Here is a 22,415-nt window from a genome sequence, read left to right on the forward strand (position 1 = left end):
ACATGTTGTACAAGGCCCTCAAGTCATCATCATTAAATACTTGTTTATGAAGGTGTGCTCGACCCTTCCTTTGGTATATTAATATGTTATCAAATTTGAGCTCTCCTCCAAAATGTGCTTTTTCTAAGGTAGAGATGGCTAAACTTAATTGTACCTTCAAATCATCCACATAATCAGCATGTAATGTATTTTAACAATAATAAAGACAGATACATGGTATAATTATTGTGGTAATTTGATGACATGATTATGTATAGACCAATAATCTTTATATAGTGGTTTACTTGAAAGAGGGCATTGGCAAGGTCGAAAGCCATACAATTGATCATGTTAGCATTAACTCGTTCTACCATGCCCTCTAATCTAGTTGTAGCTTCCATGAGGTTAGCTTCACAAGTAATTTATAGTCCAAGCCATACCTAGGATGCTGATTGTAGGCTAGGATGTTAGTGTCCATCTATGTTAGTTGTTCTGAGTATGATTAAACTCTGCATTGTGGCGGTGATATTCGGACCTAATTACACATGGCAACCATGATGAGATTGTTCCTTCGTGCATTAGGTTGAATGCTTACACTCTTGCAACATCCATTCAATGCAATTATAGCTCTCGGTTTGGCACGAAAATCTATGTCCGACTAGTGCCAAAGGGCACCATCTCTTGAGGCCTCTTTTATCCTCAGCGATGATGCATGTCCTGAGCGCAATAGTCCTCTCAACAAACGATGAAAGTGCCAATCACACTCCATTCCTAGGAATGGTGACGAATCTGCACTTCCATAAATCGTCCGAAGCTCTAAGTGGAGGAGGGAGGAATGCGGAAAACATGGCCCAATGCCTCAACTACAACGTGAACTTCCTCATCCATCTAATTTGGGAGGGTAGGAAAGGTTACCCAAATTGGGCACTCATATTGCAATGACTCTTGTGGGGAGAAGTTAGCTGACCACAAGACAATGTAGACCAAATTACCTTTGTGGCTAACTATGCTCCCCAATATCTAGTCACCCTCTTGTGAAGAGTTGATGAGGACTAGAAAGAAACTATGACGCATAATTCCTCATGATGCAAAAATGTATTCCTAGATAAGTTTCATCAAACCAATGATTGATGTTTGCCATGGAACTTCCCATTAAATTGAAAAAAAGCCATGAATGAGAATAGTTAAAGTAAGGATTGTGAAGCTTGGCAAGAGAGAACGCAATTGAAGCTCGAAGAACCTCCTTCTTGCCTTTCTCCACTAGCCATTGTTTGCCTCTTTCATTGTGGGTTTGTTGATCTTCATGCATAGCTTTCTTGATTTCCCCTTTGTCAATAGTGTGAGCACAAACAACCTTTGCGTAATCCATCTCAATGGCATCCTTAGAGTTCTTGTTGGCCTTCTTTCCTATGCTTCCTTCAAGAGCATGTTTTGAAGAATGCCTGACAAGTTTGCCCTTGCATGTAGGAGGAGGGAATGCCACATGGCAATCAATAAATGCTTTTAACATAGCCACCACTCTTAGTCTTGGCTTCATATTTTTGGGGGGGAATAAACTTCATATTGGCTACACTCACATGATTTTTGTGCTAACACCTCACACTTACGAGCTGCGAGAAAGATGATAGATTATCATATATATAGATAGCCTTAGCAACATTGAAAACATTATGGATAAAACATTGACATGGGTACGGAATATAAAATGTCGATGCTTCGTTAATTGTTGAACAGCTTTGCTTGTGAACCTGCTCTAAGGTTAAGAGCTGCTAATTAATAGGGTGGCAGAGCCTGTCAACGGAAGCTAAAGCAAGTCTACCTGAACTTCCACATCATGTATCTTCTGCAATTTCGGCTTGACCGAAGAAGGAGCGGATCTGGGGCTAGGGTTTTGTTCCAGGGGAAAAAGAGAATCGCCATTTCTCAGATCTTCTCGCATCGGCACAGTCGGCCCGACGGAAGAAGGGAGCGGAAGCTCAGCTGTGGCCATGGCGAACTGGTGCATCCTCGTTCTCCTCCTCCCTTTGGTCGCCCGCACCTCCGTGACAGGCGTCTCTGGCATGCTGTTCGACGTCGAGGCCGGCGACATTAAGTGCTTCTCCGAGGAGCTGAATCTCAATGCCCTCTCAGTCGCACGCTACCACGCTGTATCAGAAAATCCTCCAAAAATGTCGGTCAGGGTATGTTTGCTCCTGCTTTCAGCTGTTTGACGTGCAATATTTGGTTATAGTAATCCCCTTTTAGCCGCCTGCCAGGTTATTGGCTTATTTTGATGGTGCTTATCGCTAACCAAATTTCAATTGCCTGACATTCATCAGTCATGGAACTGTCTCCTGTGACCCGACGTCCTTTTACGATGCATATGCATTTACCTTGAAGAGAGCATTCTTCAACTAAGGTAAAGATGTTAGCAAATTAGGTCTCTTGTCCCTCTGTTTGAGATCAATAACAAATCTGCAAGGCTCCCTTCGGAGATTTTGTCATCACTGCCTAACTTAGTCTATTCAGCAGCATTGTTACTGTTGGGTATCTTCATGGGCTGAACTGTGAGTTGAAGGAGAGTGTTTCATCTCTAATCACTTGTGTAAGTTTGAATATCAGCCCTTGCATTACACTTTGGACACGTTGTCAGCCCCAAAATTGGCACCCCTTGCAGTATTTCTTTAGCTTATATTGCAATTTGTTTGAGTATACTTAGATTCCTTGGAACTCTTGCACTAATCCAAATGTCTCTTATTGTCATAAATGATGAGCAAGTCTTCAATCTGATTTGCCCCTTGATCTGACAAAGGATTGGCCTTCACCTTGCTTATTGGATGACACATTCAGCCCCTCTTGGAATTTCAGTTGCTGAATTCCAATCCCTAGGCCCCAAATTTTGAGCACACTTTCTGTGGTGGATGAGAAATGGCACACATTCAGCCGAGATCATTCGAGGCAAGCTATTAAATGGCTAAGAGAATGGAGAGAAAGCTGTAGAGAGAGAAAATTTAGAGATGTGTTGTAAGAAATTGGTGAAATTGAGTTGTTGTCCTTGTTTCCCAACCTCAAATGGATTCATTAGTAGCAATAGGAGTATCAAAGGTTGCAATCTTTAGGAGAAAGTGCATCAACAACAATCGTTAGCTTCGTAGAGTTGAGAATATGTAATCACCTTTACCAAAACGATCTTCAATGGTTGGGAAACCGGCCCAAAGGCAAGCAACAATAGTTTAACACCTCTTCCCAATACCTCTCAATTGCAAAATGAAAAATTCTTATATTCTTTAGCCCCAATTCAGGCTTCTCAAACTTAATAGAAAGTTTTGCTAAGTGGCAGTTTTCCTTATCCATTTTTAAGCAAAATTTAACATTGTTCAATAATTTTTTTGAATATTAATTTTAAAATTAATTTGATAAAAAATGTGTCCAAGAAAATAATCAGTTTAGCTAATAATTGAATTAGCTAGGCCAAATTGTCATCTAAGCATACTAGAGCATTTAATAGTCCTTGAATTGACATAAATTAATTTATTAATATCTATTTTCTAATGTTATCATTGACATTAATGGCTACTAAAGTGATCTAGGTCAAAATCTATCATCAGGTATCACTTAATACTTGTAGTATAACTTGTGACAACTTTCATATTGGACATCCACTAACTTGTTAGAATCCTTAGCTTGTTAATGTGAAATAACTATCTTACACAACATTGCACATCGCATGTGTGCTTCATACTTGTGTATCCAATTAATAATTAATCAAATTCTAAGCAAAGCATCAAAATTTTACATCCTTATGACACTTGGTCGCATGACCAAGTCCACAACCTTCACTTCATCTATTTCAAAGGTAGCTCTAGTCTACTCTTTGTTGAAGGAAAGCTTGAAGGTGGCAAGAACTCTCAAGAAGGAATGACAAGTTTCAGTGGTTGCTATTGGAGTTCAAATTTGCAGGTCTTTTTGTGTTGGGAGTTGCATTGGTCCAATTTTGAGTAGTTTTATCGATTTTGCACATTATGAACTTTGAAACAATTGTGGTTGTTGTTAATGTAGTTGTCGTCATTTTCTATGAGTTTTTTTAAATCTTTGTTGTAAGCTATATTATGAGTGATAGATTAATTAAGGCTGTGGGTTTAATAGGGTTTAGTAGAGAGGAGATAGAAGAATGTGGAGATTGAGCTATCTAGTTCTCTCATTTTTGTAGAATATGCTTTTGTTGCTTATTTTATTTGTTTATAGTAAGTTTAGTGTATGCTTATCATAAACTTACTTGGCTTTAGTTGTTGTTTATAAATACGAAAATAGCAAGAATCCATAAATTAATTATCCTTAGCGTGTGACTCACATGTGCGTTGTGCATAACTATTATCTCGTTCATTTAAGACTTCTTGAGTATCGTAGTTTCTAGGGTGTGTTTTTAGTTAGTTACTAGTGACAAGGAGAATCACGCTCATGCAATATACACACTATGCAATGAATGAATACTGTACCTCAACCTCCTGTATCTCAAGAATCCAGGCAGGGTTAATGAGCTGGAGAGTGTGTTGTACTTTGAACGGATCCCAAATCTCAGCAAGGCAGCCTCCGGATGTCAAACACCGGCAAACGTAGTAGTAAAGCTGGATTTGATGCAGACAATAGTGAGGAGACAGAAAGACTATAAACATTGGCAGTAGGTGAGAGAAAGACTAAAGACGTAGGCAGGATAGCCTGCAGGAGAGAGAAAGACTAAAACGCAGGCGGTAGATGAGAGAAAGACTAAAAACGCAGGCATAACAGCTTGCAGGAGTGAGAAAGATTAAAAATGCAGTGGAGAGAGAAAATTGCCAAATGCAAGCTGCAGATGATGTGGTAGGCAATATGGCAGTAGGTCTGTGCAGGAACAACAATTGCTTAGCTGAGATTAGCTCCAAATTGCGAGAAGAGGGCTGGAAATCAGGCGTCAACTGATGTAGACAGCAATGGACAGCTTCGGTTGAGATGTCCTCCGCGAACGGGGTATGGCCAACAAACTGAAACACTTGAAATTTGCAAAAACGAGATTAAGGGCTGAATGGAGGGCAACATATATTTATCAAAAGTTTGGGCCCTCCCAAGTGGGTTTGTGCTTACAGGACACAGAAACTCTCTAGGATCGTGTTTCTTTTAAATAAACAAGGCTTCTTCATTAATTAAGTATGGTTTGGGGTTGTTTAAGTAAAGCTAATGCATTTTTAGCTAAACATCCCCTCTTAGGCCCAACAAAGGTGCCATGAAAATAGAGACCAGCCAAGCCCTTTCTTGGTTTATCTTTTACACCAAGGTGTCCCACCCCAAAGCAACCAAAGCATCATACAAAGGGTGCATGTCGGTTGCCCAGTGGCCTACTAAGACTACAGAGGCGATGGTTATCTTACCAAGGGAGCCCAAGTGATCACCCCAGAGAGGACAGGGCATCAGACAAAGGGTGCACGTCGGTTGTTGCTGAGTGGCCTACCAAGCCCTACAAAGACGAATTGAATTATCTATGATGCCACTTGGACAGTGTCCTCATAAGGGAATTGTTCACTTGTCCAAGTATCCGGTTCTGATACCATGTAAAGAAATACTCTGACACAGAAACACAAATAACAATCGTGTGACAAAGCATAGATTGATAAAAGAACATAGTTAGGGTTAGGGTAACTCACAGGGTACCAGGCTCTGATACCATGTAAAGAAATACCCTAACACAGAAACATAAATAGAAACTGTACAACAAAGTACAGACTGATAAAAGAACACAGTTAGGGTTAGGGTAACTCAGAGACAATGAACACAATGAATGAATGAAGTGATATAATTATTGAATATACGATGCTCATGCAACAAACACACTATGCAATGAATGAATATTGTATCTCGAACTCCTGTATCTTAAGGATTAGGGTAGGGGTAATGAGTTGGAGAGTGTGTCGTACTTTGAACGAATCCCGAATCGCAGCAAGGTAGCCTCCAGATGTCGAACACCAGCAAATGCAGTAGTGAGAAGCTAGATTTGATGTAGACAGTAGTGAGGGAGGAGAAAGACTAAAAACGCAAGCAGGACAGTCTGTAGGAGAGAGAAAGACTAAAAAATGCAGACTGCAGGAGAGAGAAAGACTAAAAATGCAAGCATGGCAGTCTGCAAGAGAAAGACTAAAAACACAAGCAGCAGGTTAGAGAAAGACTAAAAACGCAGGCAAGACAGCTTGCAGGAGAGAGAAAGGCTAAAAACGTAGGCAAGATAGCGACAGCCTGCAAAAGCTGTGGGCAACAGCTGGAGAGAGAAAACTGCCAAATGTACGTTGCTGTAGATGACGTGACATGTAGTACCGCAGCAAGTCTGTGCAGGAACAACAATCACCTGGCTGGGATCAGCTCTAAACTGCGAGAAGAGGGCTGGAAATCAGGTGTAGACAGCAAAAAGTTTGGGCCCTCCCAAGTAGGTTTGTGCTTATGGGACACAGAAACTCTCTAGGATCTCATTTCTTTTAAATAAACAGGCTTCTTCATTAATTAAGCATGTTTTGGGGCTTTTTAAGTAAAGCTAATGCATTTTTAGCTTAACACTAACATCTTACACGCTATTGGACTTATATGAAAGTGATTCATTCTCGCAAATGTTTATTGTTACATATTACATAAAACATCATGGGCACCTTACTTGTGGTAGGCATAGTATCTAGGTCAGAGTTTTACTCGTCGTTTTATCTTCATGGTTTTATACTTTTTAAAACTTCTACTTGTAGTTTTCTTGATTAATATGAGTCATTTATATCACATTGTAATTTTAATCAATAAGTTAAGAGTCAAAAAGTGGATCATTTATGTTTCAATGTAAAATATTAACATATCAATGATTTGAACTTTCAAGCCCCTAAAGTCTAAAATGGCAATTGCAAGTGATAGATGTGAACTTAATTGCTACAAATACAAGAAGATAGACGATAGGCAATTGGTATTAAAAAAGCCTAAATAAAGTTCAAAGTGTCACGAGGATGTGTATTTTTAATGCTTAGCTTTGGCATTATCAATTTGTGCACATGTGAGGTACACATGTGATACAAGTTAGTTAAGTAATAGTGGGACCTTAGTAACTTTGGTGATCAGTGGGTGATATTAGCAAAAGTTGTAATAAGTTATGCATGATAGGTATTGGGTGGTACTTGGTGTTAAAACTTGGGCCTAGAATATTTAATTAGCTATTAGTAGTGTCAATGTTGGTAGTAGGTGATTGACATTAGTTAAATAATTAATGTAAGTTTTGGGTTAATGAGTGCTTAAGATCACTTGGCTAATAAATTAGCCTAGCCAAATTGTTGGCCAATCAAAATATTTTCTAAATTTCAGAATTAATATTCTAAAAATTAATTTAATAAAGGTTAAAATTATTTGGAAGGTTGCCATTTGGCATAACTTACTTATGTAAGTAGAAAAAACGTTTTGAGGCACAGAGAGAGAGAGAGAGAGAGGGGGGGGGTTGCCATTGTTGCTTCAATAGTTAGCATGCCATTTCCAGCTAGTAGATAACCTTCCAAGAGTTGGTGACATGCTCAGAAGAGACTATAGCAGGAGGTGACAGCAGTTTGAGGAATGTTTCAGCCAACTAATATCATTATTGAGATACTCCATTAGTGGAGACAACTTTCGTGGCTGTCTAGATAAGGGATTAGTTGATTTCTTTCGTTTTCTTGCGAAGAAAGTCTAAATTTTTTTCTCTCCTTAGTATTCTTTGTCATCCTTCCTCAACTATTTTCAGCAAAATCAATCATTGCAAGTGGATATTTCGACTAATCTCTATTGTAAACCCTAATTTACAGCAAAAATTAGGGTTTGATAGCCATTTCAAGAAGAGTGCTTAGAAATTAAAGGCATAGAGACTTGAATTTTAATTATTGAAATTAGAGCAATTTCAAGAGATTCAAGTAGTCACTCAGCCAATGAAAATTTGAGGCTGAATTAGTTACCCAAAGAGCACAATTGAAAGCTAGTCCTTGAGCAAACCAAGGGGCAAATTGGTTTGAAGGCTTGCTAGTTATTTATGATAACAAGAGGCAATTGGAGAGCAAAGAAGATTCAAGGAATCTCTGTTAGCCGTCATGTTTGTCATGTCTTGTCATCTCCTGCCTGTGAGCCTCAGTCTGAGTCAGACGAGGACTTTAGGAGCTCTGACTTATCTATCACTTGTTTTGACGGAGGAGGTAGCTCATTCTAGAGCACTCAGTTTATTGCATTTCAGTGCATTTTCTCCTCTAGTCAGGATTTTATGTGCATTTCCCGGGGTAGTTTTTGCATTCTTCAGCCTGCCTCACCTGTCGGACATTGTCCACCCTTTTCGGGATTTTTCTGAGCATTCATGGCATTTTTACCAGCATTAAATGCTGGTCGGACATATTTATGGCCTCAAATTTCAGGTCGGCCAATTTTTGGGTTTTTTGGCTATTTATAGCCATTTCCCACTTGGCAGTCAGTTGTATTATCATCTTCCCTCCTTCTTTGGCAGGTGCACACCACTCCGACTCCGTCATCTTCCTCCGTCTTTGGTGCTGCCGTCATCATCAGCCTGATCTGGTGCCCTCACTGACGCTTCGGGCTGTGTGCAAGGATTGATCAGTCCTTTGTTTTGTATTCAGCATTCATTTCAGTCAGTGCAGATTTTCTTCCTTCATTTTCTGCTTTCTCTCTCTCTCTCCCTCTGTGTTCGTGTTTCTTCTTCCGTTGCGCACTCTCACATGGTATCAGAGCCTAATTGAGAGCACAAAGGAGAGCTTCCATTGTAGAGGAGGACACCATCAAGTGCAGCCTTTCTTCCCTCCTTTTCAGCCCTTGGCGGTGCTGTCTAGGCTGAAACACAGCCTTCCATACCTGCGTTTTGTTGTTTTGCAGCATCAAGAGGAGTAGGCGACAATTTTCTAGGTGTTTGCAGCCTGCATTTGCATCAAACGCAGCCAACAGGAGGTGGTCAACATCAGCAGAGGAGAAGGCGTCATCATCTGGAGGATAGGCGACGGTTTTCTCTCTCTAGGCGGCAGCATTTTCTCTCTCCTCTTGCAAGCGATAGCATCTTCTGGGTCTTTTTTGACATAGGCGGCTCCATCTTGACTGTCTGTTGGTTGCAGATTGTTTGGTGATTGCAGATGTATACGAAGATGTCTTATCACCAGTTCTTTGTTGATTTAGAGGATGAGGTCTCTATTCCTTCCTCTGAGAGACGGCTAGACTTTCGTGCTAGTTCTCGCGATGACCGAAGGTCACCTAGCCCATTTGACCGAGATCCCTCTATTCCCCGTTATCTCCATGTTTCACAGAAGGCTCGTTCTGTTGGCCTTCAGATGCCTTCCATGGCACCGTCTATACAGGTGCCTGTACTCCCTTCTTTGCCCAAAGAAGACCGGCTTGATGGTTCCAACTACTCGCTTTGGTCGTGTAAGGTGGAGTGTATCCTTGATACCTTTGATCTTTGGGAGTTTGTTACCCATCCTATTTCCCGTCCAGTGGAGGATCCAACCGTTGGATCATCGATGGATCGTGCGGCCTTATGGGATGGGCTCAACTCACGAGCTCGATCTTTCCTCTTTATGAGCTTACAGGATTCTGTCCTAGTGCATGTGCGCAGGTTGCGGAAAGTAGCGGAAGTGTGGACAAAGCTTGCTTCTTTGTACCATCAGAAGACTTCTGCCCATCGGATTACTCTCGAGAAGAAATTACGGATGCTCGTTGTTGATGATTCTTCTTCCATGAAGGATCATATCAACAAGTTGGAGGACATGAGGGATGAGCTTGCATCCCTTGACAGGATGATCTCTTCCGAGGATATGGCCATGATTCTTTTGACTCAGCTGCCATCTCCCCGTTTTGATGTTTTCTACACCAGCCTTCTTACATCGAGGACCCGTGAGAAGCTTCTATGGGAGGAGCTTGCCCCGCTTGTTTTGGAGCATGACGAGTGCGCCAAAGAGGTAGCCAGTGGATCCACCTCCATCAAAGCTTTTGTTGCAGGTTCGAGAGGGGGGACACAAAAGAAAGGGAAGTCATAGGCTAAAAGACAGGAGAGTTCTTCAGGTTCTGACTCCGACTCGGAGAAGCCTAAATGCCCATACTGTGGGAAGGGGACACATCCAGAGGAGAAATGTTGGAAGAAGTACCCTCACCTTCGTCCAGGAGCGAAGGATGGAGCTAAAACATCTGAGCCTTCTACCTCTACTCCAGTGGTTACCCATGAGTCAGTGTTCCTTCATATTGTTGACTTGGAGGAGCCTTCTTCAGTGGTCGCCTCATCTTCTGAGAGGCCTTGGCTGGTTGATAGTGAAGCTTCTAGTCATATGACTCCCCGAGGTGTTTTGTTGCAGGATCTATGCCCTTCTGAGGGTTCAGTCACTGTTGGTGACATTGTTTCGGTGGCTATTTGTGGTGTTGGCACTTTGCCTTTATTTCCCGACCGCACGTCGAGCTCCCTTTCCCAGGCTCTTTATGTTCCTGACTTGGGCTTTCCACTCCTCTTAGTCTATGGCCTTACTAGGCTTGGTACCCGGGTTGTCTTCACCGAGCAGGCCGTTTGTATTGAGGATTCTTCTACAGGGGCTGTTATTGCGATAGGTTGGCAGGAGAGCAGGCTTTATAGGCTCCATTCCCCTTCTCTTATGCAGGGACCTCCGAGGCAGTTGTCTATTGCTACACCTGTTTCCACTTGTGCACCCTCTTTTCCACAGGTTCCTTCCCATCCCCCACCCTCTCCTCTGGTGGTTCCCTCGTACCCCCCCATCCCTTTTAGAGGGGGACGATCTCGGTGATGCGGCTGTGGATTTCTTGGCCCCTACTGTTTTAGAGGGGGCTTCCCAGGATCGCGAGGAGTTTCTTCATCAGCAATCTTCATCGACGGACTTCATCGACCTTGGCATTCCTCTTGCCACCCCAGGATCCATTTCTCCCTTGGCCTTCCGCCACATCCAGGATCTGAGAGGGGGTGTTAGCCGTCATGTTTGTCATGTCTTGTCATCTCCTGCCTGTGAGCCTCAGTCTGAGTCAGACGAGGACTTTAGGAGCTCTGACTTGTCTATCACTTGTTTTGACGGAGGAGGTAGCTCATTCTAGAGCACTCAGTTTATTGCATTTCAATGCATTTTCTCCTCCAGTCGGGATTTTATGTGCATTTCCCGGGGCAGTTTCTGCATTCTTCAGCCTGCCTCATCTGCCGGACATTGTCCACCCTTTCCGGGATTTTTCTGGGCATTCCTGGCATTTTTACCAGCATTAAATGCTGGTCGGATCAGCATTAAATGCTGGTCGGACATATTTATGGCCTCAAATTTCAGGTCAGCTAGTTTTTGGGTTTTTTGGCTATTTATAGCCATTTCCCACTCGGCAGTCAGTTGTATTATCATCTTCCCTCCTTCTTTGACAGGTGCACACTCCGACTCCATCATCTTCCTCCCTCTTCGGTGCTGCCATCATCATCAGCCTGAATTGGTGCCCTCATTGACGCTTCGGGCTGCGTGCAGGGACTGATCAGTCCACAGTTTTGTATTCAGCATTCATTTCAGTCAGTGCAGATTTTCTTCCTTCATTTTGTGCTTTCTCTCTCTTCCCCTTTGTGTTCGTGTTTCTTCTTCCGTTGCGCACTCTCACAATCTCATTGTATTCTATCCAGATTGCAATTCAAGATAAAGAAATATCGGGCGAATAAGCTTTCCATTGTCCAAGATTAAGTGGTAACATTTACATTTCCAATTTATGTGAATTTTAATTTATCAAGTCATTACCACCCTCTTGAAGAAGGAAGGTTGGTTGCATAAAGCACAAAGTACAAGTAGTTGCCTAGTGTTCGAATAGCAATTTTTGCTCTTACTTTACTACAATATAAGCAACCTATCGCTATGCTTTTTTTAATTTGGCATCTCAAAGATTCATGTTAATCTTATTTGAATCTTGGTTCTTTGATTTTTGAAATAAGCAAAGATTAGTTTAGATATACATAAGTTTTCTTGTATACTTCGAGAACGACTTGTATTTTGTCTTTGTTTGGATAAGACTAAATGTGCTCTAAATTTTTAACTGGAGTTTCACATGGGCCTTGTGAAAGGAGTTAGATATTCACTTTGTAATTTAAAAGTGCATGCTTCAAATATTTCCCACCATTTTTAAGGTTGATGGATCCTTTTCTCAGCCATTACAAAAGGGTGCACAAGTCTATTTAACTTTGACTTACACATATCTAGCTCATCACACAAACACCTTGCATAGTTACATCATTGTTATAGTACCTTTCAAGCATAGTCATCCATTCTTCAATGACTTAGTTATCACTATTTGAACTTTTTGCTCTCCATATAAAATGTAATACATAATTACAACATGTGAAGGTGAACGTAACATGTTTCATTTATCCATGTAAATTTCTTGATCTCTTGTAGCTTAGTAGCATTGATTTGTGGTATGCATTCTATCTTTTCGATTATATCATGGGTTAGCTAGTAAAGCAATCCCATAGTCACACCTTTCCCATCTTGACAATATCTTGTGCATTTTACTAAAAGAGAATCCTAGAATAATACTAGTTATATATATTGTCTTGACATTGCAACAAACTCTCTTTCTAGTCCTAGCATTATTTATAACCATGTGGTGACGTCCCATATAGTGCTTGTTATCTAGTAGATTTCATAATATGATAAACATATAAAAGTAAAATTGTGTTTGGATTTGCTTCACCACCTTCTTAGTACTAATTTGTCAATATGAAGCAAAAATTGTGTATTTGCGTGTAATGAATGTGACAATTTTGTTGGCTTTTGCTACTTAAAAGCAACTTAAGAGAGTTAGTTATCCTTGAAGTAAAGATCTAAGTTATAACAAGGATATCTAGTATAAAAAATACTAGACTATTGCTTTTAATTGTCCAATCCATACACAATTTACTGTATTATCCTTACATGTTTGTATACCATTTTTTGGGGCCCAATGTTCATGATTAGCTCTTTTAGGATCTACTGTATATACTTTTCAGATTTCTATTGATCACTTTGTATTAATTGCTTTCATAAAGATAAACCCATGTATAGAAGATGCTATGGCATTGATTAGTCTATGATGGGTGTCAGACAATCTATCATATGAAATACTAATGTATAATTCCTTTTACTTTTCTTTAATGTTGAACAAGTCTTTGTTCACATACTTCACCTTCTCTATAAGCTTCGTAGCAATGTGGAACGAGTGAAACATGGGTTTGAAATGTTGGAATGTCGTTTTGTGACACGTAGAATGAGAATGTGGTTGCAAAAGTTGAAACATTTTTGTTGCCATTGTTGAGAAAGTTCCATTGGTGGAATTAGGAAATGTTGTTAGGAATGTGGTATTCTTGGCTAGCAAGAGATTGATGATTGTTTGCAAGGAGATCTTTGGCTTTGTCTTTGCTTTGTCTCTTGCTCTACCTAGTGTGGCTTGTCCTCCTCGAGATAGAAAAATGGTGAAGAGCAATGCTTGCATTGTTGCCTTTGAGGCTCCCTTCTATCTAGTCAACTTTTGCCGTTTTGAGCTTGGCTCTTGAGGATTACCTATAACCCTTGCACTTGGAACATTGGAAGTGGTTGCTCTTACATTGCAATTGGATTACCGCATCTTGGTGTCACATGTAAGCTTCACAGTATCTATTTTATATGCTCAAGCCATTAAGTGTGTTTCTCCACACCATAGCCTCTCGGCCTAAGAAAATGTTCTTTACTTCGTGGTGGATCTCACGAGGACGTGAAATTTTGAGATGCACATAGCAGTTATTAATCAAATGTGCAAGGTTGTTTAGCTCATGTGATGCACATAGCAGTTATTTCATGGTAACAGGCCAAGGAGCTTGAGGATGTAGTGGGTGTCAAAAGCAAAAGTTGTGATAAGTTATGCCAGTTGGGCTTTGGGAATCAGTTGGTGTCAGTTTTGACCTTGGGACAATTATTTGGCCAATAAGTGTTGGTGGTGACACTATAGACTAGCATTAATTAATTAATTAATTAATTCCTATCTAAGGGTCAATAGAGGTTTGGGACCACTCCAGGTTGCAAATAGCCTAGCCAATTTAGTTATGGATGGGCATATTTAATTTTGGGAAGGGTTAGAAGGATCAAAATTAATTTTTAGGATTCTTTAATTTTGAAAATTAATTAAATGGTTGGATAAATACTGAAAAATGATTTTAGAAGGTTGTTGCTCGGCAAAAATGCCTATGTGAATTGAGAAAATGTGTTTGGGGACTGGGTCTTAGCTATTCAGTGAGTTTACAGTTTGGGGGAGATACACAGAGAGAGAGAGAGAGAGAGAGAGAGAGAGAGAGAGAGAGAGAGAGAGAGCTGCCGGCCCATTTTTTGATCAGAGAACGACAATTTGTTGCAGAAGATAGCTATTTGGGGGCCTCAGCAGGCAGGGAATAGTAGGGAGTATTAGAGAACAACTATTTGCTGCAATAGACAGTCATGTGAAGGCCTCAGTAGTAGGTAGGGGACAGTAGGGAGTCACTTTCCAGGGGCTGGCAATAGCATTGATGATCAGGTGACAACATTTTCGAGGTGCATGGCGGTAGATGACTGCATTAAATGCAGGCTGGAGCAAGCAATAGGCAGAATTTAGGGTTTTTTCGCAAAGAAAATCAGATTTTTGTCTCATCTTGGCTTTTTCTCATCTTCTCCAACCCATTCTTAGGAGATCTCAGCGTTTCTCAGCATTTTGAGCAGATCTCAGCCAAATTTGGTGGATAGTAGAGATATCTTTGTTGTAAACCCTAAATTTTTGCAGAAAATAGGGTTTACAGCCACCTTGGGACCCGTGCCAGTAGGAGAAGTTTGTGGAATTGATAGGGATTTTAGATACCAGGCCATCCATTGTGAATTGAGGGAACATTTGGCCAGTTGGTGGTTCCGTTTGTGCAATTCTTGGGTGAAAATCAAGGGGCAATTGGCCCAAGATACTTGTTGATTGTACGTACAACAAGGGACCTTTGGATCTACAAAGGAGATTGTGGAATTATACTCAATCCATTAGCAATTAAAGTTAAAGAAATACCTAAAGGGGCGCCAGTTTTGGGGCCAACTGGATGTCTACTGTCCAAGATTATTAAGGTAAATTGTGCATTTCAATTTATGTTTATTTGCTGATTGCTGTAATTAAGTGCATAATCAAGGGATTACCACCCTTTCCAAGAAGGAAGACTAGTTTCATTGGAAAAATTTACATTTGCATGTATGCTGTCTCTTTCCACACGGATTAACAATTGTTACGTAGTCTTACCTAGCTTCCCTCTTTTGTGAGAGCTTGCAAAAGATGGTAGTTCATCAAATGAAGATATTGAAATGCATATTTTAAGGAGACTCCAGAGAGGAGAAAAAAAATCTAATTGTTGGGGTATGTGAGAGAGTGAGAGAGAGAGAGAGACACACACACACACACTTAAGTTGAAACTTGAAATACTTAAGAGGATTGAAATAGTAGTTAAGGTTGGATATGCATGCAAGTTGGGAGGACAAAAGTGGGTTGTTTTTCACCAAAAGGAGCAAAAAGGCTCTTACACTTTGTTTTGACCAAAATGGTTAGGGTGGAGAAGATAAAGAACAAAACACATTCCCCTCCAAAAAAGACGTTTGAATGCAGGTATTTAGATATGTATGATAAATGGGTATGCAAATGCTTAAAATCCCAAGCAAACATGTTGAAATGCAACTATTGTTTTATGTATACTTTCTCTCCTTCTTCAAATGTGAGACATTTTCTTTATGGATAAGCATAGACTTTGGCTGTATGATGTACCGCCCTAATATTGCTTTGAGCAAGTTTTTACAGTTCATTCATATCTCGTAAGAAGTCCTTTGTTGCTTAAACTTTTACCTTTTGCATTTGTACTACCTAAGGTGCTCTAGACTAAAATTTGCGTCCAAGTAAAATGGACTACAGTGAGATTGATGTCAGGAGATAAATATAAGTAGATTATATCCAATGGAAGAGTGCTTAGCTTTGAAATTTTATAGTTGCATTCCAACATGTCTGATTTAGATTTCAAATGTTTACGTACACATTTATCACACGTATAAAAGTAGATGTATTTAGAAATGACCCGCCTTGTGAGAGGAGAAAAAACATGTTTTGTTTTTTCCCTCCTCAAGATTGCTTGTTGAAGTGTATGAGCCTAAATGACATGCCTTTAGTTCTCCCAATCTCCATGTTAGTGTCCCCACTGTTGTCTAGCCTTGGCTTTTGTTGTAGTCCACTAAGCACTCAAGTTTCAACTTTAGAATTAAGTTTTTTTTTCCCTCCCTCTCTACTATTTTAGCCTTCAAATTGTCCTTTTCCAGCCTTCAAAATGTACTTTCTCTTTCTTTCTTACAAATTTTACAATCTCTCTCTAAATCATTGCAGAAATTATAACTTGTCACTCTCTGTTGAGTCTAAAACTTTGCAGAAATTTTACATTCTCTCTCTCTCTCTCTCTCTCAAACATTGTAGAAATTACCAAGGGATATAACACTTATAGTGGTCTTGACACAAAACAACTTACAAATGAGGTAAAGTGTGTGGACAAAGACTTGCTTGGCATTGAAAGAGAAGTGACAAAAAATATGGATACATTATTCTATGTGATGGTGGATGGTTGGTGCTTGTTATAGATCTATCATTAATGTCATAGCATCTTTCATACATGGATTTGCATTCATAAGCATAGTTGATTCAAATTGCCATTACAAGTCTAGGAAGTATATATATTTCTATACTTTCTTGTAATGGTGAAAAATGCACAACTAAATTGCAACAATTGGCTATTATAGTGCTTTCACAAGGCACCTTTGCATCTCTATGTGAAAGAAATTTGAGCTTTTTTTTAAAAAATTCAAACAAAGAGAAGAAATGAATTACTTTGTAAGCATATTGAGAAATTTATATATATTTATATCTACTTTTATCTTATCTCAAAATCAAAGAATGAGGGTTGAAAAAAGTTTGAGGTGACTCTTGAGATGCTAAAGAAAGAAAATGACGATAATAGGTTGCTTATATTGTAAGAAATACAAGAAGAAGAGTTGGAAATTGTTATCCTAGCACCAAGGACTAGTGATACTATTGCTCTAGATGACATTGATGAGGAGTATGATAATGATGATGGTGGTGATGAAGATGAGGAGAATGATGGCAGTGAGATATGATGATGAGGTTGATGAAAAAGAGGGAGCAACATGATAGGCAAGCACTTGTAGTTTGTGATTTGAACTTTGTTTAGTCTTTTTCTAACACTACTATCTATCATCTACCTTGTAGCCTTTAAAGTGATACGAGCTATACATCTATAACACTTGCAATCACTAGTCTAGAGTCAAGAGTTAAGTCTTGAAAAGTTGGATCATTGATATGTACATCTTCCATTTTGGGAAATGAAAAATTGACTCTTGACTCTTGACTCTTGAGCCAATTTGTGTGCAAGACTTCAAATGCTTGACAAGTAGATCGGTAGTGAATTGAGTAGAACTCAATTCATTTAGCATGGGCATTCATGATTTGACTAAGGGCGTTTGCCACAATGTTGTATTTCCCTTTCATATACTTGATTTTTCATAGTTCACCTCTTGAACATGTTGGGCCCATCTATCCTTACAGCCCTTCAAATGTGTTTGATGGAGTAAGCCAATTAGTGCTTTCCTAATCAAACGCTATTGCTACTTTGGCTCTATATAAAAAACTGCTGCTATTTTGCAAAAGATGTACTATTTCATACAACTCCCTTCCCTAAACAGAATAACTTAGTTGTGCATGGTTACCAAGTTTTATGTTTTCAACACAATTATCTATAATTTGTTTAGAGGAATGTGAGAGCTAAAATAAAATAGCTTATAATATGTTATAATATTTTGCTAAATATGAGGTAGCTTAAGAAAAAATGGTCCTTTGAAACCACCCAAAAGCTTAGCAAAAATAATAATAAAATTTTGCAATTAATAAATACTCCCTATCCATCGTTGGATGACGAAGGAATGAGATTGGGGTGGGGGAATGATTGCGAGGGACGAAATAGGGGACGTTCCTTTTTGGCACGGGTTGCCTTTGTATTTTTCCAAGGGAATGGCGTTTCTACATTCCAAGGCTCCATTCCACCCATTTCTTATCACCATGGTCTTTTTCGTGACCTCTGCTAGTAGGTACTTGGTTCACCTGCACTATTTTTTGGTCTTGGTAGATTTTAATCAAATCAATGCTTCCAAAGCTCAAATGTTCTTCTTTCGGTATTTTATCTTAGTATTAAGCACTTGTTTAACACCCAATATGTTGGTTTTGGTGAATTCTAAGCAAATTGATGCTTCTAAAGTTCAAATTTTTTCTTTATGTGCTTTCTTTTAGTATCCTTTGTTATCGTGAGCTTATAGTTGATTGATAAATTAAAGCTGCAATTTTCGATATGATGTCCTTCCTCCTCATACCCATTTGTTGGTTTTGGCTCTCCCAATTACATCTCCATCCTTGTCCTTGTCTTGTCCCTTTGGCTCCATGTTTCTCTAGCAAAAAGGAGTTAACCTTATTTATAATACATACACAAATTTTAATCAATTTGCTGAATCCTAGTTATGAAATCATATTTGCTTTGTATTTAGAATTGCATACCTCATGATTCATATCATGTGGATGTTTTTCAACCACATGATAAACACCATCAAATTTGAAGGCAATTACTGTATAGAGTCATCTCCTGCCACATCAGCAGTGCCACGTAGCAGAGTCGGCAGTCGGCTACATTAAATGCAGCCGACTTGGTTATTTTGGGACATTTTCAAGGCATTCTTTTCAGCCTTTATAAGGCTGAGTTTCCAGCAGACTTTCACACTTGTATCTGACAGATTTCAGCCTGCTGGTGACAGAGACTGCACTTGGGGCTGGCGGAGATCGAGGTCCTTGAGGTGGAGACATATGCAGTTTTTTTCTCTGCACCCGTGTATAATTCTGCATCCCTATACATCATTCTTTACAGCAGATTTTCTGCGTTGCTCTCTCTCTGTTCACTCTTTGTCACGGTCATTTACTTTTGCATTGCTTCACTTTGACAATTACAACATGTTTTTCTCTTTATGCAAATCATGACATGTCAAACATGGCATCCATGTGGTCAAGTCTCATCAAACCTAAGTCCAATGCCTGATGGTCAGGTCTAGTTGTTGGATTATTTGGTCTGATTGGCTCCATGCAAATGGACTCGATCAATATGGTTAGTGTGAGCTATGCAGAGCTTGAGTTTTTTGGACACGAGAACCAAAGCGGCTGTCAAATAAGTCTATGACAATTTGATGTTTATGAAACTAGGGCAATTTTAATGGATTATGTAGCTCTAACTTTGTTTGATCTATATAACACCTGAAAATATGTATAGGGATAAAATAATATTGCATTTTGTTGTGCAGAAAATCTCCCCCCTTGGAAGGGCTGGTTCAAGACCAGTTGAAGCACTTTTTTTTGGTTCGATCTCCCATTTGGGAGGGCTTCCTTGTCATTCATCTCTTTCCACGACCTAGTGGTTGGTTGACTTCAAGTTATTGCAGGATTTTTTTCTAAGAGTAAAATTGTTGTGGGCTTAGTGTGAAAAAGAGGTCCATTGGCCTCCTTTACTTGTAGCCGAGGTGTTTTCTAAGCTTTTAGGATATTGAAGATATGTCCCCTCAGGAATTAACAGGGTCTTGTGCTACCTTGTTTGGGTATACAGGCAGTAACCCAAACATATAGAGATAACTAGTGTGTTGTCCAAGGCCTTAGATTTGTGTGGAGAAGGTGCTTGAATACATATGAATATGCATCTAAGGTCTTCTCCCCATGTCGAGTTGCAACATGCTGAAAATTTTAATTTGATCCTTCGTCATAAAAAGTTTCCAAAGGGCAGATTGGAATTCAGTCTGAGATTGCCATATTGGATGTAGCACAGCATTCCATGGATAGGCAGCTGTGCAGTAATGACTGCCTCTCACATATGTCTTCCAAGTTGCCCACTCTTTTTCTTCCCTACTTGAAGGAGTCTGGATGGATTGAAGAGGCAATGTGCACACAGCTATGTGCACAAACAAACAGTGGGAAGTTTGCAACCTTGTGAGTTATCCATTATCTGTGCATGTAGCATCCTAGAAGGGATGATTTGCCTCTTGAAAGATAGGGAGAAGCACCTTTGGAAGATACCCATACATGTGTGCAGGATCTGGAGTGTTCACATAGACAATCCCCCATTGGTTTATTTGTGTAGGCTATCTCTATCTGCACAGAGATGCATTCTAAGGCCATGCTAGCTTGAGTGGTGAAAGAGGTGTTAGGGTTGATTTATTTGTGTTGTTGATGCCTATGTTGTATGGAGATGCATGGCAAGGCCATGGTTTATGGCAAGTGCTAAGTTGCAAGCTCAAGATTGAGTGTGTGAGAATATACTTGCTCTTTTCCTCCCTTTTTAAACTACTTTCTTTAACCTTGTCTCCTGCAAAAATATATTGGTATGTCTTTGTCTATCACATCATCTGTCAGAGCTGCCCACACCCAATTGCAGGCTCTTGGGCTGCATACTACCCTACGGGGTCTTACTCCTTAGGCTTTGAGCCATCAAGCTACTTGCCTGGTATTGCACTGGACTACAGATCCTCAAGTAATCCCTCAGGCAGATTTGATCCCTTGGGGCACTGCCCTGGCTTCTTTCCATTGAACAACCTATTCACTGCCAACCGCAGGCATAAGTGCTCTGTACTGCCTGATGGGGACTTGGTTCTTTGATTTTGAGCCATCGGACTTTCCATTGGGGCTTTAACCCAATGGGATTTCCATTGATGCTTTCTTTTCCATCTGGTTGCTTTTAGAGTTTTAACCCAGTGGGCATGGCCTCTCTCCTATCGGTGCTTTGAACTGGCTATGCTAAGTGCAATGTTATTTGGAAGTGTTTTTTAACCCAGTGGGCATGGCCTCTCTCCTATCGGTGCTTTGAACTGGCTATGCTAAGTGCAATGTTATTTGGAAGTGTTTGCAGTTTTATCATAGAGTCATGTACTACTGCTTGAAATGAGTAGAGAATGTCGCTCTGTTTAGTTTGATTAAGTTGGCAAATTTAACCTCCTTGCATGGGTTTAGCAAATTTAGAGGCAGATTCTGTGGTTTTTAGTGCATCATTTCACTGTGTATAACTCTGCCCTTTTTTCAGGTGTCTTCCCCTTATGGTAGCACAGTTCATTCCCAGGAGCATGTCTTTGAAGGGGAATTTTCCTTCACAGCAACTGAGGTAGGTACTTACACTGCATGTTTCCAGACCCCTGAGGCACCAAAAAACAGCAAGATCATCATTGATCTAGATTGGAAGACTGGTGTTGCTGCCAAAGATTGGGCCAGTATTGCTAAACGTGACAGAATTGAAGTAGGTAGTTTATTTGAATTTATTTGCTCACTACGGCTTCTATGCTTCTGCTTGGAGCAAACTCTCGTACCCTTTATGATTTTGCACACCAAGCTTTTGGATGGATGTTGCAGGGAATGGAGTTGGAATTAAGAAAGCTTGAAGAGGCTGTCCAGCTCATTCATGACAACATGATGTATTTGCGAGCAAAGTAATATTTTTTGGTTTTTTAATGAACTTGGCCATCTAGCTTTTGTCATTGTTGTCTGATTTAGGTTACTTGTTCAGGGAGGAACAGATGCGTAATGTGACCGAGATCACGAATTCCAGGATGGCATGGTTCAGCATTACATCTATCTTTATATGCCTTGCAGTTGCAAGTCTACAATTGTGGCACTTGAGGACCTTCTTCGAAAGGAAAAAATTGTTGTAAGCCCTGTAAAGCACCAACTTGAGGTGAAGCCTGTTGCCATGTGACCATGCAATGGTCCTTGCCGAAGGCCTTCCATCTTCTATCATTAACACCTTCAAAATAAGGCCCCTCTTACCTAGTTCATGTGTAAAATGTACGATGGTCAGTACTACTCTACGCAAGTTCGAAAGGAAACCAATGTCAGTTGAGAAGAGCTATATACTCTCTCTCTCTCTCTCTCTCTCTCTGTCACCCTCTCTCAGCCCATTTTTATCTAAGGAGTCTCCATTTGTGCTTATCAAATATTTTAATCTAACCTCTAGTGATACCCGCATGGTGTAAGCATGTCAGATGGACTAAATGGACTAACACACTACCAAATTTCAGTCCGAAGTCCGCTTCTAATGGAGGGTTCTAACATGTCATTGAATATACTGGTCATGACTAGAAAAGAAATTTTGGGTTCTTTACAAGGTGGCTTTCACTTTCAAGTAGATAGTGCATGGTAAGAACATATCAATAGTGCTTTATGCTATGCTGCTAGTAGAACCTTCCTTGTCAGTTCCAAATCAGATCCCAAGTTATGCAATAAGGTCCTCAATACTAGTATGCACATTTTTGAAGGTGAAGCAAACATTTCTTGTAAATCATTACTCTGATTGGTGATTGTGGTCC

General features: G+C 40.0%; 1 protein-coding gene across 1 annotated transcript; it reads left to right on the forward strand.

The window, feature by feature from the left end:
* The first annotated feature begins 1,784 nt into the window (after window positions 1-1,784).
* On the forward strand, window positions 1,785-22,213 carry LOC148025115 (transmembrane emp24 domain-containing protein p24delta3-like). Its single transcript, XM_087694827.1, has 4 exons — window positions 1,785-2,159; window positions 21,140-21,349; window positions 21,463-21,539; window positions 21,617-22,213. The coding sequence occupies exons 1-4, from the start codon at window positions 1,968-1,970 to the stop codon at window positions 21,759-21,761; spliced, it is 624 nt and encodes a 207-aa protein (XP_087550953.1). The 5' UTR covers window positions 1,785-1,967; the 3' UTR covers window positions 21,762-22,213.
* The last annotated feature ends 202 nt before the right edge of the window (window positions 22,214-22,415 follow it).

Source organism: Lygodium microphyllum, chromosome 15, assembly GCF_053477565.2.
Source record: "Lygodium microphyllum isolate KBCC chromosome 15, Lygodium_microphyllum_v1.1.10, whole genome shotgun sequence".
Classification (NCBI taxonomy): domain Eukaryota; kingdom Viridiplantae; phylum Streptophyta; class Polypodiopsida; order Schizaeales; family Lygodiaceae; genus Lygodium; species Lygodium microphyllum.

Coding starts and splice junctions, on each gene's coding strand:
- LOC148025115 (XM_087694827.1), top strand. CDS start 1,968: ATGGCGAACTGGTGCATCCTCGTTCTCCTCCTCCCTTTGGTCGCCCGC. Junction 2,160..21,139: donor CTCCAAAAATGTCGGTCAGG/GTATGTTTGCTC, acceptor CCCTTTTTTCAG/GTGTCTTCCCCTTATGGTAG. Junction 21,540..21,616: donor ATGATGTATTTGCGAGCAAA/GTAATATTTTTT, acceptor TTACTTGTTCAG/GGAGGAACAGATGCGTAATG.